This window comes from Nicotiana sylvestris, chromosome 11 (assembly GCF_000393655.2).
Source record: "Nicotiana sylvestris chromosome 11, ASM39365v2, whole genome shotgun sequence".
NCBI lineage: Eukaryota > Viridiplantae > Streptophyta > Magnoliopsida > Solanales > Solanaceae > Nicotiana > Nicotiana sylvestris.
In genome coordinates, this window is record NC_091067.1 from 11365550 (window position 1) to 11384455 (window position 18906).

The window sequence follows — 18906 nt, forward strand, 5'->3', positions numbered from 1 at the left end:
CTCGACTACATCCTCGACCTCTAGTGGCCACAACTAGTGGTACTGGTGGTCGTCCATCCTGGCTGGTAGCATGTGTCCTCGCTATCTATGAGAGAATGGAATAACAGAAATTTAGTACTCGGATCAACAGATTCGTACGACAAGAGTTTCAAGAATATGAAACTTTTCCTAAAGGTTCTGCACCCTCCCGAGGATAAGTACAAACGTCTCCATACCGATCCGCGAGACTCTACTAAACCGGCTCATGACTCGCGAGACCTATGTAACCTAGGCTCTGATACCAACTTGTCACGACCCCAAAACCCGGTCGTGATGACGCGTATCATATTACTAGGCAAGCCAACCCAAACATTAATCATAGCCCTTTTCTTTTATAAAACCATTTTCTAACACGAGTTTAAATCTCAATTTTTTCATAAGAAATGTTTAAAACAACTAAAATATGCGGAAATCAATAAAACAGTAAACCAACATAGCCCACACATTTGGTATCACGAGTCTAGAGACTCAAAATATACAAATCTGATTGTCTGATACAAAACAAGTCTAAAATGCGGAAAACAAGGATAAAGGAAGAAAGTAGGGTTGCGGATGCCATGCAGCTACCTTGCAAATCTCTAGCAAATCTCTGATAATGCTGAGGACCCTCACTCTGCCGCTCGGGCACCTGGATCTGCACACACGGTGAAGGGAGTAACGTGAGTACGCCAACTTAGTAAGTAACTAAAGTAAATAAGGTCTGAAAGTAGTGACGAACAGATAAATTCATATAAAGGAGTAAACAACATAATAGCCGATCAAACTCCACGGTTTAAAACCAGTTTCGTCATAAAATCTTCAGTTTCAATTGGAATTACTTGAAATCATCTACTTAACAATTTTCAGCAGAGGCTTATTTTAAAAGGAGAGTGAAATCAACAAAAATATCATAAGTGGGCCCCTCGGGCAAGATATCACTCAGAATATGGCCTTTTGGGTAGCCTCTACGTCACTCGTGACTCAGCTCTCGTCACTCAGTACTCACTCTCAGCACTCAGGCTCATTGTTATCTCATAATAGTAATAATCATAGTAACTGTTGCGGCGTGCAGCCCGATCCATAGTTTATAGTCGACTATGCTCACTGGGGGTGTACAGACTCCGGAGGGACTCCTACAGCCCAAGCATCATATCGCTGTGGCGCGCAGCCCGATCCAATATATATATTTCTGCGTCGTGCAGGCCGATCCATATAAGTATCGTTGCGGCGTGCAGCCCGATCCATAATTTATATATATAATCACCATTAGGTCCTCGACCTCTCTCAGTCATTAACCTCACAATCACTCGGGCATAACAGTAGAATTTAGGGAAACTCAGTCCAAACAGTCCTCACATTTAAGAAGTAGAGTGATAAAACCAGTTTTAAACAATAAATAGGTAGAAACATGACTGAGGATATGCTTTAAAACAGATAGAGTGAGGAAAACAGTAAAAATGCCCCTAAGGATCTCAACAGGTCAGCACAAGGCCCCAAACATAACATACAAGACATAATACAATGTGAATGTCTAAAGTACGGAATATTTTAAGATTTCAAACCAAATACGCGGCTTAATAGTTGCTATGGGACGGACCAAGTCACAATCCCTACCGGTGCACGCCCACACACTCGTCACCTAGCATGTGCATCACCGCATTTATTAAAACAATTCAAAAAGGGTTTTGTACCCTCAGTTCCACATTTACAATGGTTACTTACCTCAAATCGGATGAAAATACTACTTCGTGATGCCTTTTCCTCTTGCATCGGTCTCAACTCGTGCCGAATCTACCCAAAATCAAAATCATAACATTATAATAGGCTAAAGAGACGAAGCCCATGCGAAATAAATCAAATTATACCAAAAATCCCAAAATTGGCCAAACTCGACCCCCGGGCCCACGTCTCGAACTCGATAAAAATCACAACAATAGTATCCTTATCCTCCCACGAGTTCATACATACCAAGAACACTGAAATCGGAGTCCAAATGACCCCTCAAATTTCCATTTTAAGGTCTCTTAATCTCAAGCCCTAATCCCCAATTTTCTTCCTTAATCTCCACTAATACCATGATTAAACAATGAAAAAATGATCATAAACCCAAATAATGAAGCTTAGGGAACTTACCCAACTGATTCCCTTCGATTTTCCCTTGAAATCATTGCCCTAGCTCGCTTCCCGTCTTCAAAAATGGAGAACTTATCAAAATTTCGCGAAGAAAAAAATATATACCTTCTGGCCCAGCGGAATTATGGCTCAGATACCGCTTCTACGGTACCGCATTTGCGGTTAATCAGCTGCTTCTGTTGCTTTCACTTAAAAGTCCAAAAATCGCACCTGCGACCAAGTAGCCGCACCTGCACCATCGCAGGTGCGCGCCCTTCACCTCCTTGACCGCTTCTACAGTCCTTTCCTCGCATCTGCGGCATCGCACCTGCAGTCCCCAATCCGCAGGTGCGTAAACAACAGAGGCAGAAAATTCTGCAGCTTCACCAAAAATTCCAACTCTCCGTCAACCATCCGAAAATAACCCGAGGCCCCCGGGACCTCAACCAAAAGCACAAACATATCCCATAAACTTGTTCAAACTTATAACAATCTTCAAAACACCTCAAACAACATCGAATTAACCAAAACACATCAGATTCAAGCCTAAATTTTCAAAATCTTCTAAATTATCCTTGATCAAAAACCCAACTAAAATTAGTCCGAATGACCTGAAATTTTGCACACACATCCCAAATGACACAACAAAACTACTGCAACTCTCGAAATTCCATTCTGACCCCTATATCAAAATCTCACCTATCAACCGGAAACTCCAAAAATCCATTTTCGCCAATTCAAGCCTCCGGACCTGCAAAACACATTCCGATCATGCTCCTAAGTCCCAAATCACCTCCCAAAACTATCCGAACCATCAGAACTCACATCTGGGCCCTCTAACTCATAAGTCAAAATCCAATTGACTTTTCCAACTTAAGATTCCTCAAAAGAGACTAAGTGTCTCAAACCTTACCAAAACCTCTCCGAACCCGAGCCAACTAACCCGATCACATGAACTACAACTAAACAAAGCAATGAGAAGCAGAAATGGGGGAAATGGAGTGGTAACTCATGAGACGACTGGCCGGGTCGTCACAATATCTCAATATCAGACCCAAAGCCCCACTCAGTCATCAACCTCCCTAGTCTCTCGTGCTCTCTGAAATCATATAAATCTTCCCAAACAGAGATAATAACATGTATCAACAAGGAATAAGAAGAGATGGAGGTATAGTATGCAAGTAAAAATCATGACTGAGTACAAGACAATAAATAGCAGCTAATTCAACAAGTACACGACCCCAACGGGTCCCAACAATGATATCATATGGCCTAAGCATGATTTCTAACATGAATTTCAGTTGACTATCCATAAAACAGAGGAAACACGTAGTTTACAGTAAGATATTCCACATTACAATCTCACGGGACGGACCAAGTCGCAATCCCTTCCATGCACGCCCACACGTCCTCCACCTAGCATGTGCGTCACCTCCAAAATAATCACACGATACAAAATCTAGGGTTTCATATCCTTAGGACCAGAATTATAACTGTTACTTACCTCAATCCACGTGAAACTCTACTCCAAAATGCCATGAGTCATCACCTCTAGTAGTATACTTGTCATATCTGAATGCGACCAAGCAAAACAATCTGAGTTTGCACGTAAAAAATCAATTAACTTACCTTTCATTATTGGGCTCAAATTTGCTTCGATGTAAACTTTTCTATCTGGCCAGCAGACAAATAATATCACATCTTCAAGCACCTCTGTGGTTGTTTTGATGTTCTCATTTCCCTTTGGCTCTTGAATGACATCAGGTCTTGAATCCACATCAATCTGGCCTTGTGTGTTTTCAGTTAAGGTATAGATAGAAGCATCCCCAACTAAATTATTTAATTGCTATTTTGCGTCTACATCATTGGCTGTTGTATTTGCAATCACCACTGAATTAACACTCTGTGAAGCTTGTTGATATCCCGAGATTTATCGGGTCCCTCACTATGAAGGGAATTTTATAACTTGATGTAACGTGGACGGGACATCATCCATATCATGAATTCATGGCCTTCCAAGATTATATTATAGGATATGTCCATGTCTATTACCGGAAACTTTGTATCTTTGATGACTAATTCTGCAAATGTAGCCTATACAACTTCTCCTTTCGTAATGATGCTTGAATTATCAAAGCTAGATAAAACCATGCCTTTGGTATGACCTTATCATTAACTTGTATTTCATTTACCATTCTTAGCAAAATGGTATTTACTGAGCTACCTGGGTCAATCAAACTCGTTTTACATTAGTATCGTGTACAAGTAAAAATATTACCAGTATATCGTTGTGAGGGATCATCAAGACATCTACATCTACGTCATTAAACATTATCTTGTCACCTTCCAAGACTTGGTGAACTCGTTTCCCATTGACAGTGACCTTTGATGTCTTTTTTGCAGTCGTGTACATTACCCTATTGACTTCATCTCCTCCGGTTATGACGTTTATCGTTCTCCTTGGTGATGGAGACTTTAGTAGTTCTTGCCTATTTTTCATGTATGATTGTCTCCCTTTCTCACTAAACAAATTAGTAAGATAACTTTGTTTCAGTAGATATTCAACTTCCCATTGCTAAAGCCTGTAGTTTGATGTTCTATGGCCATGGTTATTGTGAAACTCACACCAGAAATATGGGTTCCTTTTGCTTTGATCTGATCTCATCTCTTTTGGTCATCGTACCTTATCTCCCATTCCTCTTAGAATAGCCACCAATTCAGAGATGCTGACATTAAAGCTATAATCTCTTATTCTTGCTTGAGTACTGGAATCGTTGCTTCGTGCGTCTCGCTCCTTTTTGAATCTGGAAGAAGAACTTGCCTCTTTTTGGCTTGATCTTGAATCATATCGCGCATTCTCTTGTTTAGGTCGGGAATTTTGCCCCATATGTCCCATGTAAGGCTCGTACCTATTTTTACCAGATCTTCTCTAATTTCGAGCGTCTTGAACCTGGTGTTTCATCTACCCTTAGTTATGTAATGGTATCTTCTTCTATCCGCAACTTTGTGCTGTATTGATTGTATACATCGTTCCAAGTCATTGCAGAAAACGCCCACAAACTTTCTTTTAGCCTCCTCGTGGCTTCTGAACTTTTCTCGTTCAAGTTGCTTGCAAATGCCATAGCCGCCCAGTTATTAGGTACTCGCGACAACATTATTCTGTCACGTTGGAATCTATCAACGAATTCTTTGAGCAATTATGTACTCCCCTGTTTAACTTTAAAGATATTCTTCATCCTTTTTTCTAACTTTTTGAGCCCCCAAATGCGCCTGTATAAATGAATTTGCAAGCTCAGCAAAAGAATCAATAGAGTTTTTAGGTAAGAGTGAGTACCATGTTAATGCCCATTTTGTAAGAGTTTCGCCAAATTTCTTAACCAAAACTGATTCTTTCTCCTTCTTGGTTAAATCATTGCCTTTCATGCCTGTAGTGAATGCAATAAGGTGATCTCGTGGGTGGATGTCCCGTCGTATTTAGGAATATCAAGCATTTTAAATTTTTTGGGAATTGACAAAAGGTGTTGCACTTGGCTTCTAGGGTTGTTGTGAATACTTATCAATATGGCTTTTGATCACAGAAGGCACGCAGTTATTTGTTCTATACGCTCATTTTGCTCCTTCAACTATTTCTGCAAAGTTAGTACTAAACTTTGTAAATTGAAATTATTTAGTGTACTTGACCCTCTATTGCGAGATTCATTGGGCATCTCTCCACTTCCAGAGTTACCGAGTCCCGAACGCGAATTTTTCAAGGTGGTATTTACTAGTGGTGGAGTTTGTGCTGTGTTGGGTAATCCTCTGGCAAAAACATGTAGTGCTTCATTCACGTGTTGTGCAATCAACTGCTTCAAAGCATCTTGCTCAACGGTCTGGTCACTTCCATGTTGTCTATCAATGTGCGAAGCAGACCTCTCAGGTAAACTTTCTCGTGAGTGCCGAGGGGTAGTTATGGGTGTGTGATATGGTGGAGTTCCACGTTGTTGATTCAGGTGGTTGTTCTCGTTAACACTAGACATATTTTGTTGCTAAAAAGTAAAGTTTGGAAAGTGAACATATTATCAGTTTTCTGGTAACGGAACCAATTTGTTTAATCCAAAAATAGATTTTTCGGTCAAAGTTAATATCAAGAAGAAATCGGGTTATTGATACCCAAAATTATTTCATTTTCTTGATAATAAAAAGAGTAATGGAAATAATATACAAGGAAAGAGAACTTAAAGTAGATCGCTAATCTCCCCCATACTTTCGGTTTGAACCTTTTGAATAAAGCAAAAGACTAATTGCATATATTGACAAAAAATTGGATGCTTTTACAAATGATGATCGAGTCCTTATATAATGGTACATAATTACAACGGTTTCCATACTTAATTCTGGTTTGTTAATGACATTAATTGTCTTGATTGCCCATTACTACATATAATTGTAATAGTGGCATTAATGATTGAGGATTCTTCATAACCACGATCAATGCCAATTTTCTTTCCTTATTTATAACAGCTTCATGAACCTTCCCTCTTTATGATTTTCATCCATCCCGTACCTAATTTTTCTCTTCCAGCTATCATGTCTAGTTGCTTTTATAGCAAAATATCGGGGGTATTCCGCTCGTGCCTTTTCAATTTTTTTAATTTACTGAACTGGATTTGCTACTTGTCACTTTGCTGATGATCCACATGTCATACCTTTTTTCCACCAATATAATAAAAATGATCTCAACTCCATTAAAATGAACTGATATCGCGGTAACACGCTGAAAATCAAAGAGGAACGAAAGAACATTAGAAGAAATTTGGGAGCAGAAGAGTGGTTTTCTCTATGACACTTCTTCTTCCTCCTCACCCAAATTGGAATCTAATACATTATTTTGTATATAATTAATAAATTGTATATAAATTTGTAATTAAGTTAAAACTTCAATATTGAGGATAAATAAGTTTCAATAAGATAAATATTAATTATACATATATTATATGTGAATCATACGTTCGCCGACTTTTTTAATTTAAGTGCCTGAGTGTGTGACTATTTAGGCTAATTCTTCCATTATGCTTGAGCTGCCCAGAAACATCCTTATTGGGCTTACAGATTTCTGGCCCAAAACGTATTCATTTATTGGGCTTCCAGATTACTGGCCCCAAACACCTCCGAGCAAGACACTATAAAGAACCACAAACTAGGGTTTTTTTCCAAATCCTCATACGGTCGTCCGTCTTTCAGCTTCAGCAGCAGCAGCTCCAGCTCCAGCTCCGAGGAGGAAGTCCCCTACCGTGAAAATGGTGAGATCCTTTTCCATAAGTTCCAGCATAAACATAGTAGCTCGAAAACTTTGTTTAATTTACCGATTTTGTTTATTTTATTTTGATCTTTTCTTATAATTTTGAGCAGCCGTCACACAAGACATTCATGATCAAGAAGAAGCTGGCGAAGAAGCAGAGGCAGAATAGGCCTATTCCTTATTGGATACGCATGAGGACTGACAACACCATCAGGTATATACATTTGCGCTAATAATCTTACAAATCTACTGTCTTGTTTTATATAATTTATTGAGAAATTAGCTTAAATAGCCTTCCGTCCGAACAAAATAGCCGACATATATATATATACACACACACGCACACTCACTCGTAGGGGCTGTAACTATTTTTGGTCGAGCGGTCAAATGCGTTAAAATCCCTTATTTATTTGTTGCTTTTTTTTTGTGGTATAATAATTGCATTTTTGGTCCGCCAGTAAATTCTGTTTTTCTTGCACATTTGACTTTCAATTATTAGTTTAAAAATGTGTGTTTCTGGTCCCTTTATGTGTGGGAAACATGTTATGGTCAGACTTTTTTAGAACTGTTATTATCTTTCACTCATGAGTAATTAAATGTTGGACTTGTTAAAAAATCCGGCTGCATTTGTGAATATTCACAATATAATTTATTTGTTTCTTTTTGTGGTGTAATAATAACATTTTTTGTCTGTTGATGAATTCTGCTTTTCGTGCACAGTTGACTTTCAATTACTTAGTCAAAATGTGTGTTTCTGGGTCCCTTTTATGTCTGGGTAACATGTTATGGTTAGATATTTTTAGAACGCTATTATCCTAATGCATGAGTAATTAACTGGTGGAACAGTTCATCCTAATGCATTTGTGAACATTCACACATAATTTTTTTATACCTTTTTTTATTGGTCTGTCAGTAAATTCTGCTTTTCGTGTACAGTTAACTCTCAATTACTCGTTAAAATGTGTGTTTCTGGTCCCTTCATATGCGGGGAAACATGTTATAGTTAGACTATTTTTAGAACTACAATATCCTACCACATGAGTTATTAAATGGAGGAACGGTTTAGTTCGAATGTGGTTGTGATTATTCACAAGCAAAAGGATCGAAAGCTCGCATTTCAATTAATTGGAGTTTTTAGTTAGATAGCACAAGGACTAAAAGTTAGGAAGCATTGGATTTGGTAAATCCGCGTCTTCCCATACTCTCTCTGCCTGTTTTAATGATTGTCATGTGTTGTTTAATTAGTTTGTTTGATTTCATTAACACCTCACAGGATGTTAACAGCTAGTTATAGACCCTCATATTTCCTGTAATTGCATTAGTTCCGCAGGTAGTAACTGTCCATTATTTGTCGAACATGTATGAATTTGGACATTCCTTCATTGCTTCTCAATTTTTGCTATTGTACTTGTAGTTTACAACACTATTTACCTTTGTTGTCTGTAGTTAGAGTATTTTAGAACCCTTAAATAAGGAGTAAAAGTACTTAACTTAAAGTAAACATGAGTAATTAAATAGCAAAGCGGTTAATATTTCTAATACATCTGTGAATATTGACAAGCAAAAGGATCAAAAGCTCAGATTTCAGTTCATTGAAGGGTAAATCTGTTTGGTCAGATGTTACTAGGATTAAAGTTATAATTTGCCATCAAGGAACTAAAAGTGCTATTAAGCCTTTGTATTTTATTTTAATTCACTGTGCTAAAATGCTGTGGTTGTGTTTTTCAGGTACAATGCGAAGCGCAGGCACTGGAGGCGTACCAAGTTAGGATTTTAAGGTGGAGGGCTCGAGTTTTGTTCAACCATTTGTGGAAAACTTTCTGAGATTTTGTTGTTTCTGATTTTTGTTTACTAGGAGCTTATACTGAAATGAAATCAAGTAGAGTTTTCTACTGATGTTTTGGTAAAAGTATTGGAGCTTAATTTTCAGCAGAGTTTCTGTAGTAAATGACTATTTTTGGATTTACTAAGCTTTGTTGATCAATCTCTAGCATTGGAGCCTGTGCATGGAAATTCATAGTATTGATCATTAAAGTGTAACTAGTCTTGTATGTTGAACTTTTTCACGTGTAAGGTTAAGGTTTGTGTGTTCGAAGTGCTTTAGAAACTAAATTATCCTCTACAATATCTTAGTTCTTAGTCCTGTCTTCAACAATTTGATATATTTGTCAGACATTAATACTAAAAGATGTCGTCAACATATGATTGCCATAGGTTAATATTGTTATTGAAAAACATATTCATTCATACTAAATAGGCCCTTAATGTTGAAACTACTGGGCAGTTGTGTCAACAATCGTCATTGTATATAGGTACTATGAGATATATTTCAAACGAAAAGCTGCCTTGTGAATTTCTTGGTCTTGTGGTCTAATGTGTTTTCTTCTATCCAGCATTATATCATTCATATTTGTGTTAGAGAAGTCTAATGGCATTGCATTGACAAAATATGTGCTTTCTGGGACATGTAGGTTCTCTTCATAGTTGAGTGCCTTAAAATTGCTGGTTTTATCAGCTTAAATTCTACAGTCGTCAGTTTGAACATGGATATGCCTGTTCTACTTGCAGTTTGAGAATTTTTAGTTTGGTGCTAGTGTTGTTTTGACTTGCACCTTCAAGTTAAGCACGAACATATTTGCAATCTTCTATTCTTATGGCCTTTATGAGTGCTTAACAATGCAATCTGGTTGCATTTTCATATGATTGTCGACGTTTTTGAGATAACTACGTTTGAATTCCTTATCCAAATAAAAGTGCGATATATCTAGGAAAAAATTGAGGGTGACCTTTGATTAAAAATTTGGAAAAAATTAACTACGTTATCTTTACAAAAACTCTATTGCAATCTAACATCAAACAGAAGAGTTATTCAATTTTCTGCAAATACTGGAAAACTACTCCAGATCGAAGGAAAGGAAGCTTAGGTGTTCTCGAACTTGACTCTAAAAAAACCTCGCCTTTCGCTACTCCCCACCTTGTATGCGATGAAATGACCTTACAGAATTCTAATCACATTTCCGGTGTTATTAATTGGATGTTCCAATGTTGTAATCTAATTTCCATACACAAGTGATAAATCAGATCTATATTAATCAAGAAGTATAGTGTAAACCCATATGGACTGAGGTTCAGACACCAAAGACTATCTATCATTCTGCAATACTGACATTGGTATTAAAATCGCAGTACGTCTCCTGTGAACTGCGCGCGAAGTTGACATGTTTAAACTAACTTCACAAAAAGGAAGCATGCTAACGGTTGGCAGAAAATCATGAATAGCGATGAATGAAACATCAACAGTAAAAACCGAAAACAATCAGAGATGCCATTTTCCTACAGATACTGAAGACCACCACCACCACCACCACCACCACACCCAAGATACTGAAGAAAACCAGACTTAGAAATATGATAATGAAAAAGCAAGAAATTATGAATTGAACAGCAAGAAGCATTACAGGATTAAACTCTTATTCCCTGCAAACTAATGAGTCACCAATTACAGGTGGTGGATGCTATTCTTTGACAATGAATTCCAGTCCTAATATGCATATTTCTGAGAAACCCAAGGTAATGTTGTTTGCGTCACCAGAAGCAAATATAAATTATTTCAATTGCATATTTGAACAAACATAAATTATGTCAAACCATTGCAAAAATTGAATGTGCATATGCACGAGCATGTTTAAAGATGGTCACAGATGGCATTTGTGAAGTCGGTAGTTGATGAAGTACCACCAAGATCACCAGTTCGGTACTTCCCCTCTGCAATTGTGTTTAGGACAGCACCTTGGATACGATCAGCTTTATCATGAAGCTCCAAATGCCGTAGCATGGTTACAGCACTCAAAAGCAAAGCAGTTGGATTTGCCAAGTTCTGCACACAGAAAAGTTTGTTTGTCTAGTCAATGCAGAGCATTCAATAGGAAAATATAAGCATGGCATGCCAACTCATAACAGATGACGCAAATAGTGAAATACATTTAGAACAAAACTCAATGAACAACTGGCATCTAAAATCTTCCAAGCAACTATTTAGCAGAGGAATCTCTAGCAGCATACTATATAGTCGAAGGAGTGTCAAGCACATAATGGTTGCATTCTTATAGTCCAATTTATATCGGATGTCATCTTAGTCACTGACACCAATTTAGAAATAGGACCCTCTCAATTCACAATGCAGTGTGCTTAAAAGCGAAAAGCGCAAAGGAAAAAGCAAAAAGTCTCTCGAGCTATAAGCAAGAAATGAAGCACTACACTTATTTAATATAAGCCCAGAACTTATTAAAATATAAATGGCAATTCAGTACATAACAACAACAATAAACCCAGTGTAAACCCATAAAATGGGGGCCTGGGGATGGCAGTGCGTACGCAGACCTTACCCCTACCTTATAAAGATAGAGAGGTTGTTTCCGATAGACCCTCGGCTTAAAGAACAGTAGAGATAAAGATAAAGCAACCGAGTATTAAACAAAGATGACAACAATGTATTATGGTGACGAGCGTGAATGACACAACAACAACCACAACAACAACGAACACAACATGTAATAATAACGAACCATGACTAAGATAATGTAAAAATAGTCTTAGTACTACCGGTAAGCCTAGGAGGAACACACTATTAGCTGTCAACCTACAACCCTAATTCTTGACCTCCATACCTTCCTATCGTGGGTCATATAATCGGTAAGCTGAAGCAATGACATGTCCTACTAACCTCTCCCCAAAACTCTTAGGCCTATCCCTTCCCCTTCGCAGACCCGCCATGGACAACCCCTCACACCTCCTGACCGGAGCATCTATGTCTCTCCTCTTCACATGCCCGAACCATCTCAACCTAGATTCCCGCAACTTGTCCTCCACATATGCCACACCTACCTTGTCCTTAATAACTTCATTCCTAATCCTGTCCTTCCTGGAATGCCCACACATCCATCTCACCATCCTCATTTCAGCTACTTTCATCTTATGGACATGAGACTTCTTGATAGGCCAACACTCAACCCCATACAACATAGTCGTTCTAACCACCACTCTGTAGAACTTGCCCTTAAGTCCAGGTGGCACATTCTTATCACACAAAACCCCTGAGGCGAGCCTCCATCTCATCCACCCTGCTCCAATACGATGAGTAACATCCTCGTCAATCTCCCCATTGCCTTGAACAATAGCCCCAAGATACTTGACAAATTCCAAGTAACATCATTAATTTCAACATCCAATATACAAAAAAGACAAATTCATCCCAACTCCTCAAATTAAGTATTAATATGTAACTTTCACTAGCCCAAGATAACTTAAATAGAAAAATTGATTTTAGTTTTCAATTAATCAGCATAGGAAAGATCAATTTGCAATGCTAACTTTCATATTTAATTGCTTTAGGAACAGTACTAGTAATTAGCTTTACCTGCAAGTATCATTTTTTATTCTCCTAACAAACAGTTCATAAACAAAGAAGGGGAAAACACAAGATAGAGATCGCTTTGCGCTTTGCCTTCTGAAACACACCATAGCTTCACTATACCTATGAGAAGCAAATGACCCCTTGCTTCACACCACTTTCTTAAGTGATGAAGCATTCGCTTTAACTAATACTGCCAATACCTGAATATATTTTCCAGTTGTCTTCATTGTTCACGCTCAATGCTATATAGGGGGAAAATAGGGACCCAGCATGCAGAAAGGAAAAGAAATATTCTGAAAAAAAATCCCACTTCAATACAAACCTTTCCAGCAATATCAGGTGCTGAACCATGCACAGCCTCAGCAAGAGCAATACCTCCCTCACCAATATTGCAACTGTGAGGAAAATCATCTTCAGGAAAAAACCGAACAAAAACTCAAATGGGACATTAGAATTCAAAGTCAAAAAAGCACATACCTTGGAGTTAAGCCCAAACCACCAATCAGACCAGCACAAAGGTCGCTGATAATGTCACCATAAAGGTTAGGCATCACCAAAACATCAAAAAGTGCTGGATTTTTCACTAGCTGTAAAAATTAAAAGGGAAGTAGGTCATGCACAACGAGATTTCCAGATAGAAATGGACATTTAAAAAGAGGTGTCATTTGAATAGTCTTGTAAAACTTATTCTAGGTATTTAAATAAGATGTAAAGACTAGAATGGTAATGAAGTGATTAGTCGTACCATCATACAACAATTGTCAATGACAACTTCCTCATATTTTATCTCAGGGTACTTCTCTGCTACCTCTCGGCAACACTTAAGGAAAAGACCATCAGTCTTTTGCATGATGTTCGCTTTGTGAATTGCAGACACTCTCTCTCTTCCATGAGCCTTGGCATAGTGAAATGCGTACTCCGCAACCCTTAAGCTTGCTTGACGAGTGATGATCTTGAGACTTTCGACCACACCCCTTACGACCTGATACCAAAATGCAAATGAAATAGAAAATTTAAGCTATTTTTCTGTTAAATAATAGGGAGTAGTATAGAAGAGAGACTTACTTGATGTTCAAGGCCACTGTACTCTCCTTCAGTATTTTCCCTGATAGTGATGAGATTGACATCATCATAGCGAGTCTTGTATCCAGGTAGGCTGTAGCAAGGTCTAACATTGGCATATAGATTTAACTCCTTCCTCAATGTAAGGTTCAAGGAACGATGACCTTTCCCAATAGGTGTGGCCATTGGCCCTTTCAAACCAACCTTATTCCTTCTCACTGATTCAAGACTCTCCCATGTTAGAAAACTATTGGTTCTAGGGTCTATCTCCTTCCCCACATAGTGTTCTTCCCATTCAATTGGTACCTCAGCAGTCTTGAAAACCTGTAGATATTAAAAAAATTATTCCTCCATTTATTTAAAAAAGTAAACACTAGGTGATTTCTTCCCTTCTGTCCCAGCCTTGGCAGATAGAGTTACATCGTACCTGTTGCTCGTGGGAGGCAACAGGTATCCAATGTAATTAGTCGAGATGCGCACAAGCTTGGCCACACACCACAGTAATACAAAAACCTCTATTTAAAGAAGTATACACTAAAGTGATTTCTTCCTGCCCAAGCCTTGGTGGACAGCTGGTGCGAGGCAACAAGCATGGAATTAGCCGAGCTGCTGAAAGATGGCCCACACACCACGGTTATAAAAAGAAACATATATTTAATGACGCACACACTAGGTGATTACTTCTCTATCTGTCCAAGCCTTGGTGGACAGAGTTTTGTTGGCGGGAGGTAAAAATATCCCAAAGCTGGTCCGAACACTACAGTTAAACAAAATTATACATATATAGATATTTAATGAAGCACTAACAAAGAGCCAAAAGAAGCAGGTTATAAACCACATCCAAATATGTTCAAATTTTGGTCTATTCATTGCAATAAGTGTGTTACTACATGTCAACGAGCAGATTATAAGCAAATATGTTGATATTCATCAGATCCATTGGAAATCGAACAATTTCGAATCTGACCTGCCTGACGGAATCGGCGATCTCAGGGCCAATACCATCGCCGGGGAAAAGAGTAGCGCGAATCAAATTCGAATTGGACTCCGAACTGAAGCTCCGATCCAAATACCTAAACGACGAATTAGCGCGGCTACGTAGAAGTCTTCTCGCAATCTGAGAAGCCATTGTCTTCGATCCTTTGAATTGCTCTCAACTGACGCAACAATTGCAGAAAATAGTTGAAATATTTCAGTAAAAGTCCTAAAGAAGAATTATAAGGGCTTGGATCGTCTTTGTGTGGGTTGGGAATGTGAAAGTCCACTAACCAATAAAGGCCCACGACCCAATGATAAGGCTGTTCTTTAATAGAATTTTTACCTCAGGTTAACACTTTATTTATTTTAAAAAAATTATATTATATAGATACATTTTAAGGTTTATAGCAAAATATTTAATTTTAGTTACCTCCTAGCCCTAAGCCACTATATACGCTAATCAATTACACTATTTTCTTTCTCTCACTCTACTTTGATACATCTCATTCTCTTCCCCTATCCCATTAAAATTTCCGATCTCCTTCTCCTTCTACCGAATTTGTGCAAAACCCACTTCAAAAATTGCTCCGGCTCCCGCATCCGGTTGAGAGACTGGCCTTTTCCGACAACGGGAGCATTCCGAATAGTCTCTGAGACCGCCCTTAGAGCCATCAATTGGCTCGCTGTAACCTTTAATCGATACCTCTGAAGTAGCCTTTTTCCTTATACCAATTTAAAAAGCATATTTACATAAAAAAACTAATGTCAGAAATGAAATGTAGAGAGTTATCATGTGTAAGTGATTATTTTATCAATTATACTGATTATACACATTTTATGCAGTTGTATAAATGACTATTTTATCGATAAATGTGAATGTTTGGATAATGATGCACTGAATTGTGATGCAAATACATTCATAAGAGTATTAGAAATAGTATTACAGTACTTAAAAAACAAAAAAAAAAACTTTTAATTTTTTGGTTGATTAAATTGAATTCCATCCAAAATATAAAAAGGAAATAAGTAAACAAAATGAAAAAAAATTATGCGGGGCGGGTGGACGCAGGTCTGTGTGGGTGCGGGTGTACGCGGGTGAAAATACTATACGGGGCAGGGCGGGTTGAGATCTTCGCGGGTTTATGCGGGTTTGTCCCGCAACCGCACCGCACCACTTGCCGTCCCTACCAAATAAGCCAGACACCCCTTTTCGACCGTACGCCGAGCTTCCACATATGAAATGACCCTACTAGTGAAATGACTAGGAGTCTCTCCCCAATTCAATCGAGGCAACCCCGACATAACTAATGTAGTAGTCTTGGAGTGACAATCCAAAAATAGAATGATAAAAGCGACAACCAATCCATGTCCTTCACATCAAAATCAACCATATCAAGTAATAGAAGGTCTACCCTAGTCTCCTAGCCCCCGATAGTGACCAAACAAGCATGTTAGACCCAGTTCTACACAATAGAATCCCAAATAGACATAGACACATAAACAGGAGCATTCAAATAATCACGAGACATATCTAAATATGAAGCAAAATAGGATGACACATATGAATAATTAGAGACGGGTCAAATAAAACTGATACATCTCTATGTCAAGCCGGAATAATACTTGTGGCGAACACACCAGATGACTCTGCCTCGGGTGTAGCTAGGAATGCATAAAAACGGAGTTAAGCCCCAACAGTATGGCATTCGTCTCTCGGTCGGCCTTTCCATGGCTAGCCTCCACCAGTAATGCCCTAACCACTACCTTTGGGTTCCTGACCCCCACCTCTAGCTAACTGAGCAGACGATGGAGCAACCGATGCCGTAATTATGACATGAAGTTAATTTCTTTATAACCCATTATATAGTTCAGGATGTCAAATTAATTCTGATGAAGAATCAAAATACTTGCAGGCCTAATTTCCTTAAAAAGAAGGCACCAAAACCTTTTGTTCTCAATATTTAGCCAAACTTGTTTTCTGGTTGGTATTGTTGTTGAAATGAAAGAGCAGCTCAAAAAGATTAGCTACTGCAATCTCCTCACAATCTGTTCAAGAATTACTACAATATGTTGTAAAGTTACCTTCAATTGTTCAAAATTAGAGCAATCCATTCAAATAATATATACTAGTTAAAAAGCTATGATATTTAATAGCTCGGAGCCCATGTATTCTTTGGTGGATAACAATATCCTACAGGAATTCAATGAGTATTAACAGATCTTTGGAATGTTTCTCTTTCCAAGTTATAATATAAAGTGAATGTGTATGGGTGTGTGTGTGTGTGTGGGGGGGGGGGGATCTAACCTCCTAAGATATTCATATTTCATCAACTGCTAAATTGTTGGCAAAGAACATAAGGTCTACTACAAAATTCTAAATCTTGTGTTCTTGTTACCTCTTTTGCTAATTTTGCTGAAGAAACTACTACCACATTGTTGGAAAGTTAGCAAAAAATAGATATGAGTAGTTATTAGTTCCCTCTGTTTTTATGCTAACTGCAAGAAGTTGACTTGTCTTGTGTGGAGGATGTACAAAGCAAAACGCGAGTGAACTTTTGAAATAGCAAAAAAGATCTTCCTCTCCTTGTAAGGTTCTAAATAGGATAGCAGTGGATCATGCTTCGGCTAATGTGACTGTATGCCCTGAAGATTAATCTAAAGGAAATAGTAAAATGGGAAAAGACAACATTATTATCAAAGAAATACCTTTTTTCTCCTTTCTGGTCAGTCATCACAGACACATTCAGACATATGCTGTAATTACTACAGGTGTGTCGGTTCAATATGTTTACTCTAGCTTTTGGGTACTTCTCTGTATTGTAGTTACAGAGAAGAACACTGTTTAACCAAAAATCTGAGTCTTTGGTCAAAGCTAAAAAGAAATTCGGGTTACTGATAATCAGGAGACAAAAATAAAATACTTTTGAGAACGATGGTAAAAAAGCAAATAGATGTGTATTTCAATAAATTCTCAATAGTATTCCGTGTCCTTACAAATGATGATACTTCTTCCTTTTATAGATAATTCTAGATAAAGGAATGAAGCCTCAGCTTTAATGATATAATCATGAGTAATAAATGACATTAAATAAGCCGTTATACAATCATTCGTATTAAATACCAATTTTGTAACGTATCAAGTATTTAATAATGAATTCGGACTCATTTCTGTCATCAGATCTTTGTCTTCAATGCCTTCTAATCCGTTGACTATAAATAATTTAAATTGGTACGAGACTCGTATCTATACGTCGTCTCGTGCCTATTTAAATTCTTCTTCCCGTGGCTGTCTCCGTCCGTGCCTCTTAGTCAATTGCTGCGTTTTGACCATTTAACTAATCCACGTGTCATGCCACATCATCTTTAATATAAACTCAGTTTTTTCCCAGTACAGATAGTCCCCCTACTTTCCATTTTTTTATCAATTAAATAATTGGGAAGTGGATCTTCATGTAAAAAGAATTTTTGCCACAATTAATGCTCATGACAGTATTAACGTCTCGGCAGTCTTTTCCATTTAATGTTCTGCCCATGTGTCATTTTCTAATTGATTCCGCTATTCATACCCTTTTTCGAGACTTCTCCATTCTCACTATTTATGAAGTGATAACTGCCTTTATTATAGGCTTTTCATCATTACACTTCTAAAGTTAACGGTTCCCATTTTATACATAACTTTTTCTTCCTTTGTCTTCTTCACAAATCTTCAGCACATACTTCCTTCTTAACAATGTCTTCTTCAAACCCTAACCGTAAAAAAGTTCCAATTCTAGATCAATTCCCCAACGCCCCTGTTAGACACAGAAGAGGCGGAGGAGGTAGGCTTCGAACAGGGTTAGAATCTACGCGAGGCGGCTCCTCTGGTTCTTCTTCAAGGAGTTCTATCCCAAAAGCCCCTTCTTCTAAAAGTAGGGAAATTCTTGATTCTTCTCAAGAACCCTCAGTTGATGATATAGTTCCCAGCGATTTGTCTTTTGAAAGTGACAAAACGTCTCTTCAAAAACAAATTAAAAATTTAGAAAGAGCCGATACTTACCCAACAATA

The 18906-nt window shown here is 38.0% G+C and overlaps 2 protein-coding genes across 2 annotated transcripts; one reads left to right on the forward strand and one right to left on the reverse strand.

Annotated features, from left to right (window-relative positions):
• The first annotated feature begins 7325 nt into the window (after positions 1–7325).
• On the forward strand, positions 7326–9499 carry LOC104234077 (large ribosomal subunit protein eL39x). The gene is made up of 3 exons (XM_009787572.2): positions 7326–7409; positions 7519–7622; positions 9137–9499. The coding sequence occupies exons 1-3, from the start codon at positions 7407–7409 to the stop codon at positions 9183–9185; spliced, it is 156 nt and encodes a 51-aa protein (XP_009785874.1). The 5' UTR covers positions 7326–7406; the 3' UTR covers positions 9186–9499.
• A 1321-nt stretch (positions 9500–10820) lies between these two features.
• On the reverse strand, positions 10821–15156 carry LOC104234078 (3-isopropylmalate dehydrogenase, chloroplastic). Its single transcript, XM_009787573.2, has 6 exons — positions 14851–15156; positions 13887–14207; positions 13567–13803; positions 13299–13408; positions 13144–13216; positions 10821–11285 (listed from the first exon to the last, which is right to left on the reverse strand). The coding sequence occupies exons 1-6, from the start codon at positions 15010–15012 to the stop codon at positions 11094–11096; spliced, it is 1095 nt and encodes a 364-aa protein (XP_009785875.1). The 5' UTR covers positions 15013–15156; the 3' UTR covers positions 10821–11093.
• Between the last annotated feature and the right edge of the window lie 3750 nt (positions 15157–18906).